The following is a 24,437-nucleotide window of genomic DNA, read 5'->3' as shown; positions in this document are numbered from 1 at the left end:
ACCTATCATTAGTATCTTTAATTGGCATGATGCCTTTTTCTCAGAACTAAGAAACCAATCTTAGTTCCTTACTGTTAACTCAATTCAATTTAATTTTTTTACTTTACCAGTCTTTCTATAATGTCCTTTTTCTGTTCCAGGATCCAATCAAGGATACCACATTACATTTAGTCATCATGTTTCCTTTGGTCTCCTCTGGTTTGTGGCAGTTTCTGTCTTTTGTTTTTCATGACCTTGACAGTTTTGAGGAATACTGGTCAGGTATTTTATAGAATATTTCTCAATTTGGGTTTGTCTAATGTTTCTCATTAGACTGGAGTTGTGGGTTTTTTCAGAGAATGCCACTGAGGTGAAGTACTCTTCCTAGTATATCATATGGGACTGAGGGAGGTATGTGACATCCACATGACATCACTGGTGATGATAGTCTTTATCACTGGTTAAGGTGGTATTTGCCAGATTTCTCCACTTTCAACATTAGTGTTTTTCCCTTTTCATATTCTTTGCTCTTTCACCACTGACTTTTAAACTTACTTCCTGCTTTGATAGGAACTCAGCAGGTGAGTGTGGCAGATACATTGAGACAGCTTAGCTTAGGAAGAAATTTTTATTGCTGTGTTTGCATGCCTGCACACTACTACTTTTTGCTTTAAAGAATGATTCCTTTTAGGCAGGGTGCAGTAATCCCAGCTTTTTTTGGGAGGTAGATGTAGGAGGATCATGGTTCAAGGATGGCCCTGAACAAAAGTACAAGATCCTATCTGAAAAATAACCAAAGCAGAAAGTGCTGGGAATAAGTGAGTTCAAACTCTAATACTGCCAAAAAATGTTTTTTTCTGTTTCATTCTTTGACTATATTGTTCCTTTCTGTGAACTTAATAGATGATACCTATTTGTGTTGACTTCATCATGTAAAAACTTCCTTTCTGGAGATTTTGTTGAACATGGTTGCTATATAATATATAATGAACAAACATGCCTGTCTGTTGTAGTCTTCCAGGTGCTTTTGTATTTGTGATTCCCTGAGTAGTTGCTGTTTGCCCCTATATTTCAGTATTAAGTGGGCCACTTCACTTTCTATTTCTGGTAATACCATTGGCCAAGTGTGGCATCAGTTAGGAGCAGTACATGGATTGAGGTCTGTTTATAACCTGTGACTCATAGTTTGTGTATGTTAAATGCATCAGTTTTTCTTTCAAGTGGAAAGCCACTCTTGGAGGCCCATATTTGGCTCTTTTAAAACAAAGATAGTTTGATATCCAGAGTAAATCATGGCATCCATGGGGTGGGAATTCTGTGTTCCATTTATTGAGGCTGTCTACTATTATCAACAATAGGCTGCTTCTAGTTCTGGCAGCTCTTCATTACTGTTAAGTGTATTTTTGGTTTTGTCCGTGTTCGTTCATTTGAGGTGGTCTTTGTGATTTAGTTTGGTGATAAGATTTAAGCTAGGAGATGAGTAAGAAAAGTGAAGAGAGTGATTCTGTGGCATGGATAGAGAACCAAGGCCTACATTCTCCTCCGTTCTTTTCTGTGGTGGGGTACCTAGATTTCTTTATCCTTCATTCAAACAGTATAATGGGAGGGAATAAAACGGACCTTTCTAATTATAGGAATGACAAGATATCAGTAGTGATGTCATATATGTGGTGTGTGTACGCTATAAATTGTTTGTTGGTTGAAGAGAGGAAGGAGTGTCTTCTTTCACAGGATTGGAAATGGGTAATGCCCAGGATCACACAGCAAAACTAGGCCTAGGCTCAGGTCTCCTGAATTCTACTCCAATTTTCTTTTATGTCCTATGTTGTGTTACTCTGAAGGCCTTATCTTCAGTTCTGGGTCAGGTGCTTAATGGCAAAAGCAGTAAAGCAGGTAATAGGGAGAGAAGATTAGGCAGAAGCAGCAGGGTTTCTTTTCTTTGTTTTATATTTCTAGTCTAATTTTGATTACAACAGACAAACATACATATGCTCTCTTAGAATGATATTTTTCACCTATAACTTAAGACTTATCATTCAGCCTCCAAAGAAACCACAGTTGAAAGGTTTAGTAAGTTATTGTAGGATTGTTAAGGAACCACATGTCATTTCCCTTCAAGGGAACCATTTGTTAGTGAACAATCCATAAGGCTGGCATTGGAAGATTTTTATAACTAACGGCTACTTTCTGTCAAGAAATGTTCCTTGTCCTAATCCTAGAGCAGTGGCTACATATATCCTAAGTGGTACTGCCCATTTGAGATTGACAAGCTTCTCTTAAATTCTAATTTAGTCAACCCATTGTTGAGTCTGCATTCCCTGCCTCAAGCCTGCTTTGTAGAATCCTTTCAAGAGGGTAATGAGGAGCCTGCAACAAGTATGTCTTCCATGTTTTCATTCCCCAGGAGTGGTGAAAGGACATAGGAAGGAGTCTGGGGAGCTGTACTACAGCATTGAAAAAGAAGGCCAAAGGAAGTGGTACAAGCGAATGGCTGTCATTTTGTCCTTGGAGCAAGGAAACAGACTGAGAGAGCAATATGGACTTGGTCCATATGAGGCAGTTACGCCCCTCACAAAGGCAGCAGATATTAGTTTAGGTAAGATCTTTGCTTCCCAAACAACTGGCCCTGGGCCCCTAGAGCAATCAGTAATGTTTCCCTAACTCGTTATTTCTGCATGTGATTTATCAGATGGTGATGAGTTGTCATTTTCTAGAGCTACTGTCCTATTTCCTTCTCAGTACCAAATAGTGTATCCTTAGGGTTTTTCTGGCCTCCCCAGTTCTATAGGAGACCCAATACATCCCAGTCATGTCAGTGACTGGGGCAGAAAATATGGCCTTAATCAGAGGCTTCCTGTACTTGTGGGAAGTGGGAAAAGGCCCTATGGTACCTAAATCACTTCTGCCCAGCCTTTTGGAGTTCAGGCCCTCAGACAATGGGGATTTGACTAACCTTTGACTCGTTCTATACAGACAATTTGGTGGAGGGTAAGCGGAAACGACGCAGTAACATCAGCTCCCCAGCCACTCCCACTGCCTCCAGCAGCAGCAGTAGTACAACCCCTACCCGCAAGATTACAGAAAGTCCTCGTGCCTCTGTGGGAGTTCCCTCAGGCAAAAGAAAACTTCTCACTTCTGAAGAGGAACGGTCCCCTGCCAAGCGAGGCCGCAAGTCTGCCATCGTGAAGCCTGGTGAGTGCTTCCTTTTGCCTTGGGCTCTCAGACCATGGCAGAGTGCAAGGTCAGCTGCTGGGAATATGGAGCCTAATATGTGGCAGTGGCCCCACTGTCCTGGCTATGCAGTTGGGGTCCCATGTGGTACTCAGAAATAGGTTACTGTTTCCCCTGTCCCCTTATCTTTTCAGCAGAGTCTAGTGGGGTAGATAGGAGGCCCAGACTTGATCTCAAACATTCATTGAGTCCTATATGGGTTTTAGGAGGGAAAGGAGAAGAATGGAAGTTTAAGCAGAATCAAGATAGATGAAATTTGTCCTAGATCTCTTCCTTTGCCTGCGTGACCGTCTGCCTCCTGAAAACTCTCTCAAACTTTCTCTGAGGTTGTTCTTCAGCCTGCTTTTCCACTTCTTTGTCCCTCCTCTTCCCACCCTCTTTCCACTCAGTTATATTCAGTGTTGAGAGAGTTTAATTCATCTGTTTGTCATGGAGTCTCTACCATGACCAACTCTAGCTGCTGTGGGTTCTGGAGATAGAGGCAAAGTCCTCAGTCTCTGCCCCAGTAGGACTCAGGGTAGCACACTGAAGAAATTCCATTAGTTGCTATAGTCCTTTCACCAGAACTCCTTTTGTTTCCTGTGTGTTTGAGTTGTCATCTGCTTATCCAGCAAACACTGCTGCTGTGTTTCAGGGTATTTAAAAACAATAATAGTAATAGTTAACCTTTATTGAATATTTACTGTGTGAGGCATATTAACTCATATATACCTCAAAGCACCTTGAAGTACAGGTGCTAGAATTCATTTTATAGATGTTTGAAGAATCAAAGGCCCAGAAAGCAGAAAAGTTGGCAAACTTTGCCAAAGTGACAAAGTGAGCCAGGATTCAAACTCAGGCAGTCTTGTGATCCAGCATTGTACACATGTCATATTACCTCTGAGACGCTTCTCTTGCTGCTTATTTTATTTTAGGGAGGCATGCATGACCTGTCTGTCATCTTAGCCTCCTAAGAACCTATTCAGCTTCTTCATGTCAGGTATTTGTTTTCTTTTTTGAGGACTTATTGGGGCACTTCTAGCATGGGTGTTCTGGGCATCCTGGATTGGCTGGTTCCCTTACCTATTAGGTGTTGGACACTGGGACAGGGTGTTTTGATGTTGCTTCAACTACTTGTAAAAACGGTTTCTTACCATGCATTCTCTTCACTATTCTAGTGAGGGTCAGAAATGAAGTGGGAGAATTTTCTAGGCACAGTTCTTGGTAACAAAAAAAGTGTGTGTTTTCATTTTAAAAGCTGCTTCAAAATATATCATGTATCTTGGGGAAATCAGCATGGGGCAGTGAAAGTAAAAGACTTCTAAAACTTTCACTCTTACCAGCTCTTTTGTTTGTATTAGAACCACCTCTTAACTTCATATGACCTGAGATGTATTTGGTCTGGCTATATAAATACAATGGTAATTGATTTTTTAATAATGTAATATACACTATAATGATTCAAATTAAAATTTGCAAATTTACCTTCATTATAAACTTGGTCCTAGGTTGTTGGCCATTTAGAATGGTTGGCCAGGTGGCAGAATGGCTCAAGTGGTAGATTGGTTTGCCATAGTAATGGTCTTTGGGTCATAGAAAAGTTCATTTTTCTATGAGAATCAGCCTACTCATTAGATTATGCTTCTTGTTGGGGCCTTTGCTCAGGTAATGGTCTGTATTGTTCTAGTAACTATGCCCTACCCTTCCCAGGTGCAGTGGGGGCAGGGGAGTTCGTGAGCCCCTGTGAGAGTGGAGACAACACAGGAGAACCTTCTGCCCTGGAAGAGCAGAGAGGGCCTTTGCCCCTCAACAAGACCTTGTTTCTGGGCTATGCTTTTCTCCTCACCATGGCCACAACCAGTGACAAGTTGGCCAGCCGCTCCAAACTACAAGATGGTCCTACAGGAAGCAGTGAGGAAGAGGAGGGTAAGGCCCTAGGGGCTCTGACATGTACACTGTCTTCCACTAATTTTATGAGCTGGTGATTCCTTTGCTGAGGAAGGGCAGAGGGCCAGGCAATTGGCAACTGGAATCTTGGTCAAAGAAGTGAAAATTAATTTGTTCCTTTCTTCTTGGTGTAGAGATTGTTTTCACAAAGTTCCTCTCAGTGAGTAGTTCCTCTAAACAATGTAGGTAGGCAGATAGGAGATAGATTTTTCCATGTGAAGAACCCAATGGGCCCTTTTACTTTTGTGCAACCATCCAAGTCAGATAGGCTTCTGATTAGTGGTTTTAGGGCAACTGCTAGAAGAAACCCACATGAAGCGTGAGTTTCATTTTCTTGAGATCTGAATGTAAGACTGGGATGTGGGGTGCTCAGAGCCCTAGTCCCTCTCTCATTAACCGTATAATAAGTCTGTGTGTTACATTTCTGTATTGTTTGTTATTTTGTGTTGAGTAAAGGCTGGTTAGGAGAGGAAAAATTTATTTCAGTGGTCTGAAAAGTATGTGACATAAGAACGAACAGATACAAGTACATGTACTACTATAAATGAATGACAGTAGTATCCAAAAGTGTCTGACAAGGCTAAAGGACTAGATGGAATGATGTTTTCTGTTAAGAGGCCTACTAATATTGAGTCTTGCAAGAGGGGATCAATATTAGGGAACGTGATATCATAAAGTAGTACCATTGTAGATCTCTGATGGTTAGCATTTCAGGTATGTGGGTGACTCTTTCCTAATTAGCCCGAACTACTCACTAATTGTAGCCACATGGATATATGTACAAGTACACGAGAAGAGTGATCAGGGCATTGCTGTTTGGAAGGCGCATAAAGAGAGGCTGTGAGTAGAACTGCTTAGGTTTAGGGCAGTTGGGCTACGGGAGCCAGGTGTTTTATGTGTGGAATTTCTAAATGTTAAGCATATGCAAAGCCTAGGTTATTAAACAGAATTGACATATACAGTGGGAGATAAATAAGGTACGTGAGAAGTTCCTGGTCGAAAATTTTTCTTTTATTGTAAATCTTTAGGGAGTTCCTTGAGGATTCCATGTAGTGGCATTGAAGTGACATTGCTGACAAACTTGTAGCCCTCCCTAAGCCAGGACTCTGCAGGTGTTTTATTTGTTGCTTGGTACAACCTAGTCAAGAAAGGTGCCTTTATATGATGCAGCTTTCAGTTCCTTAAATATCTGTGCGCCAATGTGGGACCTAATACACTCAGTTTGGGGCAGAGGTGACATTGGAGTTTGAACGTTAACCACTTGAGACATACTCCAGCCATTTTTGTTTTAGCTTATTTTTCCCATAGGGTCTCTTGCTTTTGCCCAGGGCCAGCCTTGGACTATGACTGCCTCCCACATAGCTGGGATTACAGCAGGTATGCACAATTGTGCCCAGCTTGTTTTTTGAGATGGGTCACACTAACTTTTTTGCCCAGGCTAGTGTCAAACTGTGCTTTCCGTCTCCTCCTCCCTTGTAGCTGGGATTACAGTGGACAGTTTAAAAACAGAGTTTTAGGTTTCTGATTAAAAACGTGGTTATTTTGACTATTCATTCTTGGACACTGCTTCCCCAACACCAGAATCCTTGATATTTTTGGTCTACAATAAATCTAAAGGATTTCTCAGTTGCAAGAAACATGAAAGATATCTATAATAAAATAGTCCAGATCATTCTTCAGAAGGTGGATATTGGGAAGATTGTGGTTCAAAGCCAACCTGGACAAAAAGTAGTTACCCCAATAAAAAGCTAGTGCAGTGGTATGTGCCTATCATGCCAGAAATGTAAATTGAAAGATTGTGATCCAGACTGGCCCACGCATAAAAACAAGAGTCTGTTCAAAAGAATAACAAAAGCAAAAAGGGGATGTGGCTGAATACCTGCCTGGCAAATGCAAGGCCCTGAGTTCAAAACCCCACACTATGCCAAAAACAAAACAAATCCCTGCAATCCTGCAGTTGTAAGAAACTATGACAAGTGTACAGGTAAATGGGACTGTGCAGATGCCACTTTATAATAGGCAATATATTGCCTATTATCTAAATAGATATTTAGATAGGAAAATATCTAAGCCCATCTTAGGAGACACTATTGAGTTAGGAATATGGCACCTAGGTAAAACACTGTCAGGGACTCATCAGACATAGAGATTGACTGGAGCGGGTTTATTTTAGTACCTTCATGGTACTTGATGTTCACTTTGCCTACTCGTTAGGTAGGGCACTCATACCTCAAATACAAACAAAACTGAATCCAAACTAAATTGAGAATGATTAGAGAAATCGCCTGCCTAATAAACAGGGTAATATTTGATTAAGCCAATGTAAGGGATTGTTAAGTAGGTTAGAACTGGATATGGTCCTGGATTACATAATAAACTACAAGTCTTGAAGAGTAAAGGACCATCAGGGGTCAGCACTGACTCCAGAGTCTTTGGTGCTGAAGATTGTTCCAGGATACATTGAATGCTGTGACAAAGCTGTATTTCAGATTTCTTAACCATTTAGTTTTTAGATTGGGTTTTCTTTTTGGGAAGAATGTAGAGAATGTTGAATCAAGAAAATAATAAAGTGACCCGTGTGTCCAGTCACACCTAAGCAGAGATTCAGAGACCCAGGTAGGAACACCACCTGAACAGTTGTAGCCAGCAGAGTGGCCACCAGAGGGCAGCTCTGCAAGGGGTTGGTTCTTTCAGGTTTTACCACCAGGGATAAGGGGACAGGGGAGTGGTCATGACATTGAACTTTATGCACTGGGTTGGGTTTTTTAATTTGTGATAAAATTTCAATTAGAATTTAATTTCTCAGAACTGGTAATTAATCTCTAATGTCTTGCTTTTCTTTCTTTTTTTTTTTTTTAAATGTGTTATTTATATATGAGAGAAGCAGATGACAAGAAAACAAGCTCAAATTAGCTATTTGGTCAAAAGAAGCAATTTCTAATTGCCTAGGGTCATTACAGCTTCAGCCTCATCTCTCATATCTTCTACTTCACCCTCAAGACTGTAGAGCAGTCATTGATGTTCAGTGTCCTGAGGTACTTCAAGATCATCAAAGGTAGATAGTTTTCCATGAAAAGGTTGAAACAGGATTTTCTGATTAATCTTCACTTACCAGTTAAAAATTTAAAACCATATTTTGCACATTCTGATTTATCAAAGTTTTAATTATAAGGGGTAAAAAAAAATGCTGGTCAAGGGGAATTTGAAGGCTTTATTATAAAAAAGTGATCACCAGCTATTCATCTCCACAGAAGCCAGACCTAGAGGAAGTGGGTTTAGTTTGCAGCAGGAAATATGTAGGGTAGAAATAAGGATAATTTCCTGATAAGGGTTATTCAAATTGGAATATGTTACTGGGAAAAGGTTGTCTATTCCTGTGAGTAGTCCCTTAAGTCAGTCTTAGTGCAGAAAACTTGGTCTAGGACCTCCATTCCTCATCTTCCCCGTTCTTCATGCCCTTTTTTTTTTTTTTTCTTTAAACTTGGGTCTTGCTATGTTGCCCAGGCTAGTCTCAAACTTATGAGTTCAAGTGATCCTCCTGCCTCAGCATCCAGAGTAGCTGGGACTACAAGTATGAACTACCACACCTGGCTCTTGTCCCCCTTCTTTTGGCATTATTTTCTAGGCCGAAAGTCAGATCTTTGAGACCCATGGGGAAGCCCCTGTGTCTTTGGGAACTCAATGCCATGGAGATAGCTGGGGAAAAGGTGGCAGTAAGGAGGCATAAGGTAGCAAATAGGAACTCAACCAGCTCAGTAATTATCTTGGCTATCTTGTTTTTTATATAGAATTTTTAGAAATTCCTCCTTTCAACAAGCAGTACACAGAATCCCAGCTTCGAGCAGGAGCTGGGTATATCCTTGAAGACTTCAATGAAGCCCAGGTGAGGATTTTCTTTGTGTAGCCACATAGAGAGGTAACAGCCCCTTTTCTGTACTGAGAAGAGGCCTGAGAGGGTTCTGGGAGGTTAGACAGAGTAGCCAGAGGCTTCAGAAACTGGGACACTGTCAAAATGCTGTGTAAAACAAGAGTTACCTGCTGGGTGCCAGTGGCTCACACCTATATTCCTAGCAATGGAGGATAGTAGTTCAAGGCCAGCTCAGGAAACAGCTTGTGATATCCCATCTCCAAAATAATCAGCGCAAAATGGACTGGAGGCATGGCATAAGTAAGTGGTTGAACATCTGTGTGAATCCCTGAATTCAAACCCCAGTCCACCCCCCAAAAAAATTATATACAAGAAAGAAAAGTTAGAATGTAGGCTGTAGTTGCTTGAAATTTACATTTAGTTGAAATCCATTAGTGTTGCTGATTCTTGACCTAAAAGGCTGAAGTACATGGGTCTGGATGTCCCTTGAGCATTTGGACCCTCAAAAAGTTGCAGGTTAGGCCCAGAGAACATCTTGGGAAGCAGTTTGGACTTTCAGTGAGAAAAGCAGCTTTTAGGTGCAAAGACAAAATCCTATTTTGGAGAGTATTTGGAAGCATCAGATCTGCTCTCCAGTGCTCATTGGGGCTGCTGTTTAGGAGCTTTCCATAGGTGTCACTAGACCTGTTGGCTGTCACTTTTCTTCCAGTGTAACACTGCCTACCAGTGTCTTCTAATTGCGGATCAGCATTGTCGAACCCGGAAGTACTTCTTGTGCCTTGCCAGTGGGATTCCTTGTGTGTCTCATGTCTGGGTCCATGACAGTTGCCATGCCAACCAGCTCCAGAACTACCGTAATTATCTGTTGCCAGCTGGATACAGCCTTGAGGAGCAAAGGATTCTGGATTGGTGCGTATTTGAGAGCCCATGTAGAGCTACATAGATAGAAGACAGCAAGATTTTAGAAGGAGAATCTAGCTGATAGAATAAATGTTTCTAGAAATCAGACTGTTGCAGCATAAATCATAGAATTTGAGTGGTTAAAAATGATTTCAGCAGTTCAGTTGGCTGGGAACCTTTTGAAAATGGGAGGATTTTTCTGTAGGTTCCCTGCCTGTAAAGTCAGGAAACAAAGTTTTTTTTTTTTTTTTTTTTTAAAAAGTTGGTCACTGGTGGCTCACACCTGTAATCCTAGCCACTCAGGAAGCAGAGATCTGGAGGATCACAGTTTGAAGCCAGCCAGGGCTAATAGTCTGCAAGACCCTACTCAAAAATACCCAAAACAGGGTTGGCAGAGTGGCTCAAGAGCTGGTAGAGCACCTTCCTAACAAGTGTGATGCCCTGCCCTGAGTTCAAACCACAGTACTGCCAAAAAACCCAAAACTCACGGTCATAATTTGGCTTATTTGTAGCCCCTGGACAAATACGGGATCCAGAGACCAGGATCTCAGAGAATGTACATCATTCACAAGAGGGAGAGGGGGTTTTCCTAACAGGGCATTCAGATACACGCACAGGAGGTAAGAAGGGCTGTTGGATCCTTCATGCTAAGGTCCTTGCCATTTCTAAAAGGTTGTGTCTGACTTCTTCATAGGCAACCCCGTGAAAACCCTTTCCAGAATCTGAAGGTACTGTTGGTGTCAGATCAACAACAGAACTTCCTGGAGCTCTGGTCTGAGATCCTCATGACTGGGGGGGCAGCCTCTGTGAAGCAGCACCATTCAAGTGCCCACAACAAAGGTACCGGAAAGTGTATTTACTTTTGTTATTCTTCCAGGGATGTCCTGAGATCCACAGCTGTTAGGCCATATGGTCCAGTCTAAATAGGAATACAGTCAGCTTAAGTGAATCACTGGGCTGCATTTCTGTAAGGTCAGCATATGGTGATTATAACTCCCTTTTGGTTGTGATTAGTAGCAGTGTGTTTTTCATAACAGACTGGTTTGGGCAGAGGGGGTTGGTTAGAAGGCACATTTGTCTTTTTAATGGAGGGCTAAACTGAGTGTCCTTTCCTCGTTCACTTTCCCCTACTCCTTGCAGACATTGCTTTAGGGGTATTTGATGTGGTGGTGACGGACCCCTCCTGCCCAGCCTCGGTGCTGAAGTGTGCTGAAGCATTGCAGCTGCCTGTCGTGTCACAAGAGTGGGTGATCCAGTGCCTCATTGTTGGGGAGCGAATTGGATTCAAGCAGCATCCAAAATATAAACACGATTATGTTTCTCACTAAAGATACTTGATCATACTGGTTTTATTCCCTGCTATTGTGAGACTGTGTTTTAACCAGGTTTTAAATGTGTCTTGTGTGTAATTGCATGGATCTTGTACATAGTTTTATTTGCTGGACTTTTATGATAAAATAAACATTGAATCTCTTTGGTTGTAGTAACTGGGATTTCTTCATCCATTTCTTTGAGCTTAATCTCAAAACAAGTAACAAACATGATACCATCTCTGAGGCTTGAACCAGCTTGTTCATTTTAGGAGTTAGCCAACAAAAATAAAAATTTAGGAGTGAACTTTATCTGTGGCATCATTGTCAGAAGTCTAGCTCAGGCTGTCTAAAAGTGATATACTTCCAAAAACTCAGGAACAGCTCTAAGTTTTTTGGACCATTAAATAATAATAATTAATAAAAAAAGTGGGGAGGGTCTTTAGAGCTGAACTTACTAACAGTTGACCTGTGGGTACTCCCCCACTTTCAGAGCTGAAAGGGAACCAGTTGCTATGAATAGACAGTGACCATAGCTTGATAGGCTTACTTTCTATAAGATGATACTGATAGTCCAAGTCAGAAGTCCAATATTATTATTGTATTGCTGTCACAACTGCTGGAAGCTGTTCCTTCCTCCCGACATCATCCCTGTTAATAAACATCCACTCACTCCCTATAAAGAGCCAAACACTAAATATTTCAGGCTTTGTGGCTAAAAGCAACCATGGGCAAATAGGTAATGAGTGATTGTGGCTGCCTTTCAGTAAATCTGTATTTGCAAAATCATGCAGCCAGGCTATAATTTCCCAACCCCTGCTCTAGAGGCAGCAAAGGGTCATCTTTAGCTGACAATTGGAGGGACTAAGGATGTCATAGTGTGTGGTAGAAAATGTGGAGATGGTCAGATTCAGTGACCACAATCTATGGCCAGAAGACTGTATGCTTTTCCAATGTGGAGGAAAGACTTCAATGAATATTTTGTTCACATTGATGTGAACATTGATGATTGTCAGTGATGGTTAGACCATATGAGGAGAATCTCAGTTCCTATGATTTAAGCTGGGATAATTGGGACTATAATTTTCAATATTAAACACCTCTTTGGGGAAAATACTTTGTATTGTCATTAGCTAGAATTGTCCTTTTACCAGTCTGAAAGAATTGGAACTTACTGGCAAAATTCTTCAGATTCACAATTTTGAAGATCCTTAAGGGTAGGAGGCTCTCAATCATAACTTTCTGAAGGAGGAAAGATAATCTGCATAGGTAAAAATTACTTGGTACAGGAATAGGAAAGATTCTGGCCTATCTCACCTGTGTCTTTCTTACTTGGTGGTAATATCTAACAGCTAACTTATTTGTAAACATAATTCTTTTTTTACATGTGAATTGAACCAAAAGATAGTTAACTTTTTGATCTTCATTTACTGCTATATCTCCCACACCTTGAGCAGTACCTAGGTACATAGTAAATGCTCAATAAATCAGTTGAATAAATGAACATAACCAACAGATATTCTCAGTGTAAAGGCTCAGAGCCCTTGCATGGTCAGCAAAGGAACAGTTGACCCTACAGATTCTCTTGGTGAACAAATTAAGACTTCCCCTAAGGTGGGCAGTGACCTTCCTCAGGGGAATGATGAGAAAGATTTATACCTCTGGATTGCTTCTAGGAGAAAAGGTAGAACCCCCCTCACCAGGCTGCAGACATTTGGTGAGTGACTAGAGAATGGGATGTGTCTTTTGAATCTTCTGTTACAGACTTGGGAACATGGTGGGATTGACATATTTCAGTTTATGAAATTTTCACATCCCGAAACTACAAAAGAAAAAAAGAGCCTCATTAAATACCATGCTTTCCCAAGATTGTCTTCAAAGAAACATGAAGTAAGGCACCCTGTGATCTGGATAATGCAATATTAATACTCTTCCTAAAATCACTTAGAAAAAAATCTGTTTGAGGACATCTTAGAGAAAGGAGGGCAATTCAGTGCTTTTCTAAATGGGAATGTCAAAGACCTTGGAGAAGCCAATTACCATTGAAATCTATTAGATTAAAAACAGTTCAGAGTTAGAAGGAACAGAAACTGGGGGCCAGCAAAGCATAGAGCCTCTGGCTGCACAGCAAGTTCATATCAGACTGGAAGTGGAAGCCAGCCACTTCCCAGCACAGCAATACATAACCTACGAAAGGACTTAAAACCCCTCTCACTGTCAGGTTGTAGATTATTTTACTGGGATAATGATTTTTTACTGGAAAATAATCACTAAAATGAACATGTTTCGATACACCCCTCTATCTCTGAATGTTGTTTATAAAATGAGATCATTTTGAACAGATGGCTAATTCTAAAACTCATTAAAAAGCCTCCTTCCCCCAGTAAGTCTACTAAGTTTCTCAAGTGTTGCTCCTACCTGCCCAGAGTTCCACCAGCCTGGGTATAGTATTTGTTATAATCTAGTCGTAACAGTAGTTGAGCCAAATCTGAGTTGATCTGATGATTCCGAACACTGGAGAGAATCTTGAACAGGAGTGAAGACTGGCGGCTAAAGCCCTGCAGAGAGAAGGACTCAGTTACCATCCCATAAACTTACCAGCTCTCTATGCCAGTGCTGGAGTTCCTTGGAAAAGCCTTCCCACATTCTCATCTCTGTTAGTTCCTAAAATGATTCTCAGTACCAAGTCCACAACATTACGACTTCCTGTGAAAGTACTTTCTCATTCATAGTAATTTAGCATCTGGCTTCAAATTAATATATCTGTCATGTTCTAGGGTTGGGGAGGTCTTACTTTTGTTTCAGGAAGGTAATTATTATTCAAGATAGGGGACTAGTTCAGGGAAGTCAGTTGGGATGTGAGAAAGTGAGCACAAAACCAATGCATACTTGGTGGGCTGAATGAACTATTTAGACTTAGCTATTTTTTTAACACTGTGAGGTGACGTAATCATCTTAAAAATCAAGTGATATGACGTTTTAATCTTTGTGTCTTGTTATTTGTGTGTGTGTATGTATTGGGAAAATGCTTTATTGATTAGGAGGAAAGATCATGAATTGTCCTTGGACAAAACTGCCTCGTATCTTTTTGGACAGAGCAACATATTTCCAATGGCCAGGCAGACTCACCTTTACAAGAATGCTCAGCTGGGCCGCTCCACGTTCATCCAGTGGGCCCAGATTCTGACTGACCAGCAAACAAAAACTGTGACAGAGATCTAGGATTTCATTCAGGCAGTGAAACACCTACCCAGTAAACAGATTTAGCATTAGGAAAAGACAGAAGATACGTCTGTGAAATGAAAGATTTGGGAAAACAGTCTTAACAGCTGAGCTCCTATCTCTGACCTCAGGATAGACATGTCTGACTTTCATGTGCAAGGCTGGTTAGCTCTCTAATGCAACATGTGCAGAACATACCTCTCCTCCTGACATAGCTGTGTTCTTCTTAGTCCCCTGTGCACAAAACCTTCACTCTTGTCACAGTCCACTAGTAATCATTTCTTAGAACCCCCTTCCCTGCCCAGAGTGTGTCTGCCTCTGAGCTTCAGTGTTGTTAGGATACTCTTCTCTTTTATACCAGTTTGAGCCCCATTCCCAGTGAAGTGCTCCTTCCCCACTGTAGCTTTTAGTGAACTGCCGCTCCTCTTTGTGATAGTATCTGTACTGTTCACTGGCAATTGTTCAGGCCACCTGTGTTGTCACTGACCTTTGTGTGCATTTATGTCTTGTTCCTCCAACTAGATTGTGAGCTCCTTAAGGGCAGAGCCATGATTTATACCTCTTTGTATCCCCAGTGCCTTGCGTACAGTAAGCACTCAATAAAGATTTAATTATGATGACCTGCTCTGATATTCTGCTTTCCCCCAAGAAAGCACCCATGCCATACAAGGACAGTGTTTACCTATCAGTGGTGTTTGGTTGTTTTCAATTCACAGAACCCTTTGGAATGGCATCAATATAACTCTTCCTTGGTAGAGCAAAAGTCACAGTCCTAAATACCAGAACAAAAAGCCCTAGCACGAGGTATAGCACACTGAGCAGTAAAACTTGTTCTCATCAGAGATGACATGTAACCATTACATTAGGAACTACAAGGGGTCATATCAGTCTTCCTGCTTTTAATCCTGGAACAGGAACCAGTTTGTGAACTTTAGAAAATACTGGTGCTCTCTAGGTCCTAGATTTTTTTCTGGAGGTATCAGGGCTTGGATCCAGGACTTTGTGCTTGTGAGGCAGGTGCTCTAGCACTTGAGCAACACCTCTAGCCCTGGGTCTTAGGTTTTTAAAAGGCCCCAGATGAATTCAGTATACAGCCAAAGTTGAGAATAACTGCCACAAAGGAGCTGTATATGTATAAGTGTACTTACAGACACTATAGTCTGTGAAAACAACTTTCAAATGACTAGTCAATCCTGACCCAACAGATGTTCATGCAAGTAAACTCTGGGCTTCTCATTGCTTTTTCTGTAGTGGCAGAACTACTTTTGAATGTCTTTAAATCCTTCCTTCTGAGGGTTAAATACACCATTCTTTTATCTGTTCATCACACCCTATATATTTCAGAAACTCAAAGACAGCCCCCGTTTAACATTCCCTTTTTGTTTTGCTTTATAAATAAGTTGTCAAAATATTTAAAAATGGAGTTTTAACAAATGCTGAACTGTCTAAGGGAACAGTCAGTACTAGAAAGGAACAGTCTAAAGGAAACCAACCAGCTCTACTTACAGGTTTCAGCAAAATAAAGGACTGAGCTAGCAAATTGCTCAGAAAGTGGTCATGAGCCAGTCGGATGCTTTCAAAGTCTCGGGTAGAGTTGATCTGATGAAGCAGCTGAGAGAACTGAGACTCTAGCACATCTACCTGATAAGACAGTTACACAAAGAATTTTTTTTTGCACTGTTCTTACTCTGAGCACTCTTTCATCTTGTCAGATATTTGACAGGATGAAATAGCAATTTTTGCCCCTTCTCATCTTCCTTTTAGCCAAGCCACTTTCAGGCTGACCAAAGACACCTTATATTGCCCGGCCTGGTAGAAAGTTATTTGTGTACTTTTTGGGGGGAGAGGGGTGTGATACTGGGGACTGAACTCAGGGCCTTCATAACTCTGCCATTTGAGCCTCTATCCAATCCTTTTTGTGGTTTTGTTTTTCAGATAGGGCTTCCTGCTGACTTTGCCCCAGCTGGCCCCAGACCAGGATCCACCTACCACCACCTCCTGAGTAGCTGGGGTTAAAAGTGTGTACCACAATGCCCGGGTTGATTTTGAGAAGGGGTCTTGCTAACTTTTGCCTGGGCCTCAAAACGTGATCCTCCTGTTTCTCAAGTAGGTGAGCCACTGTTCAGCCCCTATTTGTATAATTCTTTTTGTTTTTTGCTGTACCTGCATTTGAACTTGGGGCCTTGTGCTCAAGTACTCTACCTCTGGAGCCACTTCCTCAGTCCTTTTAGCTTCAGTTTAGTTCTCAGATCTCGTATTTTTGTCCAGGCTGTCCTGGATCACAATCCTCCCATGTATGCCTTCTCTGTAGCTGGGATGACAGGCATACGTCACCACTCACAGCTTATTGGTTTAGACAGGGTGAGGAGGGGAGGAGGGAATCTTGCTAACTTTTTTATTTGCCCAGGAGCCTCAAACCTCAAACCTCCTGATCTCTGCCTCCTAAGTAGCTGGGTTTATAGGTATAAGCTACTGTGCCTTGCCTATTTGCATAATTCTTTACTGCCTCACATGTCTTGGCAGACCATCTGCTCTGTCCTAGCCTAACCCACTTATTCTACATTCCCACCACTGACTGACTTGGCCTAGTCCTAGAGGATTCCAGAAGTTGTAGCAAACACTAAGGGCAAATCAACAACAAATAATGCGTTGGCTGTAAACATCCCAATTCCCATTTATCCATGTATTCCCACTTTCCCCTAAAATTCTCTCAAGAAACATGCCTAGCTGGGCTGGAAGTGCGGCTCAAGTGGTAGAGCCCCCACCTAGCAAGCATTAAGCCCTGAGTTCAAAACTCCAGTACCACCAGGTAGGTGCCTGTGGCTCATCCCTATACCTATAGCCACTTGGGAATCTGAGATTGGGAGGATCGCAGTTCGAGGCCAGCCTGGGAAAGTAGTTTGCAAGACCTGATCTCCAAAAATAATTGGAGAAAAGTTGACTGAAAGTGTGTCTTAAGTGGTACAGCACCTGCTTTGTTTGCAAACTCGATGTCCTGAGTTCAAACTCCAGTCCCACTAAACAAAAACAAAACAAAAAAATGAAATAAATCCCCAGTACCAGCAAAAAGGCAAAAAGGAAATGAGGTAAATCCATTGAATATTCTCAAAACCTTAGCATTTTACCAAATTCTGAATTATAGACCCTCTTCAATAATCCTTGTCAACCTAAAGTTCTTTTCAAAGCCCTTCTACTCATTCCTCAGAACACACCTGGAGATAGTACTGAAGGTTATCGACCAAGAACGCCATGTGATTCCTTAGGCGCCACTTGACTGCGTCCGTCTGGTTGGACTTGAGATGCTTGCGCTGCATTTGGAGGGCCCAGCAGTGCTGCAGTTCAGCTTGGACCCGACGCACACTTAATAAGTACTTAAAAACAACATTGTACCTAGGACGGGAATATCAGGTTGCTGAAGACACAGACTTTATCCTCATACCGTCCACATGACAGACACTAGAATTCTATGTCACCCACCTCTCCCCCAACAAATGGGATACAGAAAAGAAGAGTGGTTAGAGATGTGGAGAAATACAGTGTAGCTTACATTTACAATAAAATATCAGATAGAAGCTAAAGTGAAATTAAGCTGTACAACACAACAAAATGACTCTTGGCCCCAGTACTGGGATTTGAAATCAGCACCTTATGCTTGCTGGGCAGGTGCTGTATCACTTTGGTCATGCCCCCAACCCACATACATCCTTTTAAATAGCTTTAATAAAAATTAGCATAAATTAATTATACAAAGAGGTTTTATTGTGATATTTATATTCATGCATACAGTGTACTTTGATCAAATTCAACCTGTCTATATTATTCTTTTTTAATCCCCCCTTCCTCTTTTTAACAGCTTTTAGTAGGCTTCATGTTGCTATTTTCATACACATGTAATATACTTCTATCGAATTCACTCCCCGTCATGCTCTTTTCCCCCTCACATGGTTTTTTAATAGTTCTTGAGGAAAAAACAAAAAACCTTTTGAGGAATATATGTAGATACTATAAAACCACAGGGGGAAAAAAAACTGGGTTTATGGTATTTGTCACCTTGAGTTGAGAGAGACAAGCGGGCAGGCAGGGCTGGGACATTATCATTAGTGTTCCAGTGTTTGTGCTTAGAAGCAGCTTTACGATGTGCATGTAGGAAGGCAGGCAGGAGGGTCCTGCAGTGATCAATAGTATGTTATGAACCAAGGGTTATGGTGATTCTGATTCTGTCCCCAAAGGCCACCCTACAAATGGCTTATTATTTGGAAGATTAATAAAAACTGTGATTGTTTTAAATGGCTGTATACCCTCCCATTCATCCCAGCACTTCCTATTGGCTTATGCCTACAGTCTCACTTATTAGTAAATGTGACCCGTCTAGCCCCTTGAAGGCATGTGATTTTGCAACCTCTGGTATGTAGAACTGTTTAACTGAAAATTACCCAGGTGTGGTGGTACACATCTGTAATACCAGCACTCGGGAGGATCTTGAGTTCAAGGCCAGCCTGGGCTACATAGCAAGTCTGAGGCCAGCCTGAACTACATAGTAAGACCCTGTCTCAAACAACAACAACAAAAAACTAGTTGGGTGGGTGATATTTACCTGTCAGAAACTTAGAAATACTCACTTTTCTAGGACAGCTGGGGTGAAGAGAATGTGTAGTGGCCACTGTACTTTGTAGGAAAGACCTAGAGCTGCCCAGCCAGATGCGGGGGCTTCCCGGGGGGAAGTTTCCCGAGAAGGTCCTTCTCTTGCCTGAGTAGCATCTACTACAACCAAGAAAAGAAATGAAAAAAAAAAAAGGTTAACTAGAACCAGAGAGTGAACAAGGTGAGTACCACTCATGAAATGAGAGCACAGGGGAGGTGGAAATGGCAGAGCATAAGATGGATACAAAAGGCAAAGAGCAAGGACATTTTTGTAAGAAATTCCCACAGTGACTCTTTTTTCAGCCTTAAAATCTGGAGACTAGAATTAAATAAGCAGAGATGATGCCAGCAGCATGAAAAGGGAAGAACAAACAAAAAACCCAACCCAAAACAAAAACAAAACCAACATGACCTGGCCTGTGCATCTCATTTAACTTCTCTGGACTTCTCTTTTCTCTCATATAAAATTAGAGTAATGTGGGCTGGAGGTATGGCTCAAGTGGTAGTGTATGCCTCACAGGTATGAAACCCTGAGTTCAAGTCCCCATACCCCTCTTCCCCTCCCCCCCCCAAAATTATAGCACTGGATTTCTAAAGTTCAAAATTATATGGTTCCCATGGACGGTGATAGAAGCAGAAAGGGAAAAAGGATAACCAGGAGAAGCAGGGAGACAGGAAAGAAAGGCAAACCTTTGTGCTCCTTTCCATGATACTCAATTGTCAAGTGCAACAGAGGAAGAAGGTTGTCATCATCCAGTAACACCTTGTGTGCTGACTGTTGAAAGGCCACATTTACATCTGCAGGAAAGAACATAAAGGCTAAAATGGAAGCTAACAGCAGAGAGCAGTGTACCTCTGTTGCTTTTGCCTGACCAGCATTCATTCCTCTTTCCCAGCCCCTGAAAGAATCATCCCTGCCTAGTACAGTTGATGCCGTTCCAGTGGGGTGACAATACCTGATTCTTGAGTTAGGCAGGTGACCCAGGCATGATCAAATGGGCTGTAATAGTCTACCTTGTTACACTATTTTGTTTAGGGATATGAACGTGACTTGAACTAGGCCAATCCAGAGGCTGTATTTAGTGAGTGCAGCTCTTTTTTATTTTAAATAAACAAAGACTTAGTAAGATGTAAACTTGGTTAGAAGTTATCTTCCTACCATTCAAATCCTGACTGAGAAGAAAAGCAAAGGTGAAAAATGAAAAGGGATCAAATACTACAGGCATTAATGAATCAAACTTTAAAGTCATCACACCTATGAGCTTTTGTTATGAGAATAATAATTTTTCCTTTTCATTGTCTTTATTTAAGTGAGTTGGAACTGGGTTTTCTGATATCTGCAACCAAAAAAGTACTATTTAACTACAGTGGATACCTATTGTCTTATTAGGCTAGAAAAACAATAACTGCTGTTTTTTGTTTTTTTTTTTCTTGGCTCTGATCCTTACCTCTCTTTTTTTTTTTTCTTTCAGTACTAGGGTTTGAACTTAAAGGCCTCATGCTTACTAAGCAGGTGCTCTACCACTTGAACAACTATACCAGTCCTGTTTTGTGTTGGATATTTTTGAGATAGGGTCTCCCAAACTATTTAGGCTGGCTTCAAACTGCAATCCTCCTGATTTGCCTCCCAAGCAGCTAGGACTACAGGTGTGAGCCACTGGTGCCCGGTGTCTTACCCACCTCTCTTCATGTATTCTGAATGGAAATAGCCATTAACTGATCAAGGGGTGGACACTTTGCTGAACTAGGAATATCCTAATGGTTGACCTCTTTGACTACTACAGTGATAGACATGTGATCCGGGATGGCCAATCAAAACCTTTTATCTGGAATTTCTTTAACTTGCTACCAGATAGACCTGGTCTGCTTCCTTCAGTAGAGGTCACTGGGAGACCTGCTTCTGAGAGACCTGCAAGGTCACCAAAAGAGCACACAGGAGATGCAACGAAGATGTGGCAAAGAGAGAATCCTGATATTATCCAAGTCTCTCGCTTCAGTTGTTTGAGGTTTCAGATATAATAACAAATAGGTTCCCCTTCTCTAACTAGATTAGCCCAGAGCAGGTTTCCATAATTGAGAACCTAAAATGTTCTCATACAATACTACACATTGCAGGTCTCAATAAGTACAATATGAGATAGATATGATATAATCTCATGAGATGACCCCTAGCTGGAAGGTATGCACCAGGAAGGGTCACGGCACTAAGATGCTGCTCCCAGTGACCTTTGCATGAAGCTTACCTGAGAGCCCTTCCATCTTTGGAAACACAGCTCTTAACTCACCAGGTAGCTCAAATATGGAGTAGGCCTGAAAGCATCAGCAGCAGCCAAGAAATACCCTGCAACTTCAGTAAGTCAGTCATTCTCAGGACCACAAGGGAATTACCATGCTCGGTTACTGCAGTGGGTGGTGTTTTTAACATGTGTTGAGCTGTGTCAATGAAGGCCTGAAATAGTTCTCCTCGTCCCAGAAGGTAAAAGTCTTTAATGATCTGAGGAAAGAATTCCAATTTATAATTCGGTAAAGTAGGGCCAGAAGATCCTCACTATTCTGAGGAAATTACACATATAATTCCCAGTCTTGTCTAAAGGCATTTGGCATTTTGAAGAGGCATAATTAGCCATTCCTCTTAACAGGAGCACTCCTTTGTGGTTAGTGCCATTTATTGAACAGCAACATAATTATATTACACCAGAAGGAAGTCAAGTCAAATCTTTGTATTACAGTAGATTGTAGCATAAAGTAGTTTTCTCACTTGTTAAGAACAAATGAGTTCACTATGAAGTCTTCGGTACAGGCACCCCTGCCTGGAAGTCACTGCCCACCAACATCATTTTAAGAACTAAAAGATACCTAAGTTATTACCTTCAGCTGACCCAGTAAATCTGACTCTTCTACCATCAGCTTCCAGAGGTGCTATGAAAAGAACAACAATAAAAGGACAAAAGTTCATTATAGTGAAATCCCTGCAAAGAATAGTTATGTACAAATTCAGCAATGTTAAAAAAAAAAGTGTGTGTGTGTGTGTGTATATGTGACTAATTTCAGTAAATCCAGCAATGAACAGATAGTTTAATGGTAAAAACAAAACAGAAAAAACCCACATGAGATAGAAATGTTCTGAAATTAGTAATAACAGTTGCACAAGCCTATGTATATACTAAAAACCACTGAATTGTATACACCATTTTAAAATGGCTAAAATGTTTACTTATGTGAGTTTTATCTCAATAAAAAAGTAAAATCTAAAAGCATTAATGTAATTCGCTTTATTAAAGCTTAAAGGAAAAAACTATATGATTACCTCAACAAATGCAGAAAAAGTATTTGATAAAATTCTACATTTGTTCATAATTTTAAACAAGAAAGGAAGAGAAGGAAACTTCTTTATTCTGGTAAAGGATATATACTAAAAGTCACCACCTAGTTAATGGTGAGGCACACCCTTAAAGTAATTCCGCACTGTGCCTTTTGTAAAGTACATTCTAAAGACTGTGCCAGTGCCATAAGGTAAAGTAAAAGTGTGTGTATGTGTGTATAACTAGAAAAAACAATGTATGCTATGACTATCTGTAAGGAAAGTCCAAGAAAACTGACAGTGAGAACATTAAAACTATTAAGAGAATTCAGCAAGGCTGAAAATTAATATGAAGGAATTAAGTTCATAACTGGCATGAAGGTAAAGTCCCGTCTACAGGATTTGCCCAGTGGAGTGACTGATAACAGTTCAAGGTGGTGGAATTTTCCACCCTATAGCTCAGTCCCTGCTCTCTAACTCCTTGGAACTAACACAAATTAGGAACTGGCCTGTGGCCCTTCTCTAATACACAGTACTAGACAAGACAGCCGACACCTCCAAGGGATTATAAAGCTACAGGTCAAAATAATTAGACACATGAAGGGTAAAAGATACAACACTGCCTATGGGAAGTACTAGTTTTAAACAGGCTGCGTGGACGCTACAGGATGCTATTCAGATCACTCCAAGACTAAGGCACCCTCCTTAACCTGTGGCTGGGAGTTTGGCCTGTTGTTGGCAGTCTAGAAACTGTCCTCGGCTACAGGGAACTTCCCTTACCCAAGGCTCTGGTGTCTCCCTAAGGCAGTCTACATCCAGTAACTAGCAGATGCAGGGGTACAGGGCCTGACCCCCAGCTTCAATTTGGGACACCTGTGAAGGGCCATCCTAGCATCACAGCTCTGCCAGCTGTGAAGCTCTGCAGTTCCTGCTGCAGCTGTGTCACAGTGACCTCCCTTTGTTCAGTTCTGCTGCCCTCACTTCCTTCACCTAAACCTTAGTCATGGAATGTGTTTCCTGGGAAATCTGACCCATGACAGCGGCCAACATTTTAAAGTACTCCTGATAAATATGCATAAAAGTAAGGATAATGGCAGTATGAATATGCATATTTTATACTTAAACACACAGCTTTAAATGAGGATTTAGAACTTCACATCTGACATATAATATGCATTCTCTGGGCACATGCAGAACACTTAAAAACAAAAACCCAGATTCTGCTTTAGTCTATGAAGGAAACTTACTAAACCAGTCTCAAATACACTGTTCTCTAACTATACTGTAACAAAATAAAAAAAAATTCCTTTGTTACAAAGAAAATCAGAAAGAACATTAAGAATACTTGGAAGGGGGGAGAAATGACCCAAACATTGTATGCACATATGAATAAAAGGAAAAAAAAAAGAATACTTGGAACATGCTGGTGCCAGTGGCTCACGCCTGTGATCCTAGCTAATTCAGAGGTTGAGATCAGAAGGATCATAGTTCGAGACCAGCCCAGGCAAATAGTCTGCAAGACCCCACCTCTAAAAAAACAACCACAGCAAAACGGACTGGAGGTATGGCTCGAGTGGTAGAGCACCTGTTTTGTAAGTAACAAGCCCCAGCCCCCAAAGAAATTATTTAGAACAGAATGACAGTGAAAATACCATGTGCCAAAAACTTGTGGAATACGGTCAGAGCAATGCATATATGGAAGATAGACAGAGCCCTTAGAAAGCACCTAGAAGTCAGGCTTCCCATGTGGAAAAAGAGTAACTTAAAGAACAAGAAAGCATTACAACTGATGCTACAGAAATACAAAAGATCATTAGAGATTATCAGGAACATCTATAGGCCAACAAATTTGACAGCCTAAAAGAAATGGACAAACTCCTAGACATGTACATCTAAACAAGACTGAATCATGAAGGAACAGAAAACCTGAATAGAGCATAACAAGTAATGAGATTGAATCAGTAAAAAAATTCCCTCCATCAAAGAAAAAGCCCTGGTTTCACTGCTGAATTCTAACAAACATTTAAAGAACTCAGTACCAAATCTCCTTAAATTATTC

General features: G+C 41.1%; 2 protein-coding genes across 17 annotated transcripts in view; one reads left to right on the top strand and one right to left on the bottom strand.

Moving 5' to 3' along the window:
* The window catches only part of Tp53bp1 (tumor protein p53 binding protein 1), a 100,468-nt gene extending 89,081 nt beyond the window's left edge, over positions 1-11,387 (top strand). For 8 of the 10 annotated variants that reach the window (XM_074065794.1, XM_074065795.1, XM_074065798.1 and 5 more), the window contains 7 exons: positions 2,384-2,575; positions 2,953-3,171; positions 4,900-5,115; positions 8,925-9,019; positions 9,714-9,913; positions 10,599-10,744; positions 11,045-11,387. In XM_074065794.1, coding sequence (XP_073921895.1) covers positions 2,384-2,575; positions 2,953-3,171; positions 4,900-5,115; positions 8,925-9,019; positions 9,714-9,913; positions 10,599-10,744; positions 11,045-11,232 — 1,256 coding nt within the window. In that variant the 3' untranslated portion in view covers positions 11,233-11,387. Of the gene's footprint in view, positions 1-2,383; positions 2,576-2,952; positions 3,172-4,899; positions 5,116-8,020; positions 8,186-8,924; positions 9,020-9,713; positions 9,914-10,598; positions 10,745-11,044 lie in introns of those variants that run through there. The other 2 variants (XM_074065800.1, XM_074065799.1) reach the window with 2 other exon arrangements.
* The window catches only part of Tubgcp4 (tubulin gamma complex component 4), a 45,451-nt gene continuing 29,341 nt past the window's right edge, over positions 8,328-24,437 (bottom strand). For 2 of the 7 annotated variants that reach the window (XM_020178904.2, XM_020178902.2), the window contains 9 exons: positions 21,946-21,996; positions 21,466-21,571; positions 19,768-19,875; positions 19,056-19,197; positions 17,649-17,826; positions 15,943-16,077; positions 14,344-14,460; positions 13,633-13,772; positions 12,734-13,036 (listed from right to left, as the gene is read on the bottom strand). In XM_020178904.2, coding sequence (XP_020034493.1) covers positions 13,024-13,036; positions 13,633-13,772; positions 14,344-14,460; positions 15,943-16,077; positions 17,649-17,826; positions 19,056-19,197; positions 19,768-19,875; positions 21,466-21,571; positions 21,946-21,996 — 990 coding nt within the window. In that variant the 3' untranslated portion in view covers positions 12,734-13,023. Of the gene's footprint in view, positions 9,940-11,238; positions 12,457-12,733; positions 13,037-13,632; positions 13,773-14,343; positions 14,461-15,942; positions 16,078-17,406; positions 17,454-17,648; positions 17,827-19,055; positions 19,198-19,767; positions 19,876-21,465; positions 21,572-21,945; positions 21,997-24,437 lie in introns of those variants that run through there. The other 5 variants (XR_012445437.1, XR_012445438.1, XR_012445436.1 and 2 more) reach the window with 5 other exon arrangements.

This window comes from Castor canadensis, chromosome 2 (assembly GCF_047511655.1).
Source record: "Castor canadensis chromosome 2, mCasCan1.hap1v2, whole genome shotgun sequence".
Lineage (NCBI taxonomy): Eukaryota > Metazoa > Chordata > Mammalia > Rodentia > Castoridae > Castor > Castor canadensis.
This window is presented reverse-complemented; position numbering and strand designations above follow the sequence as displayed.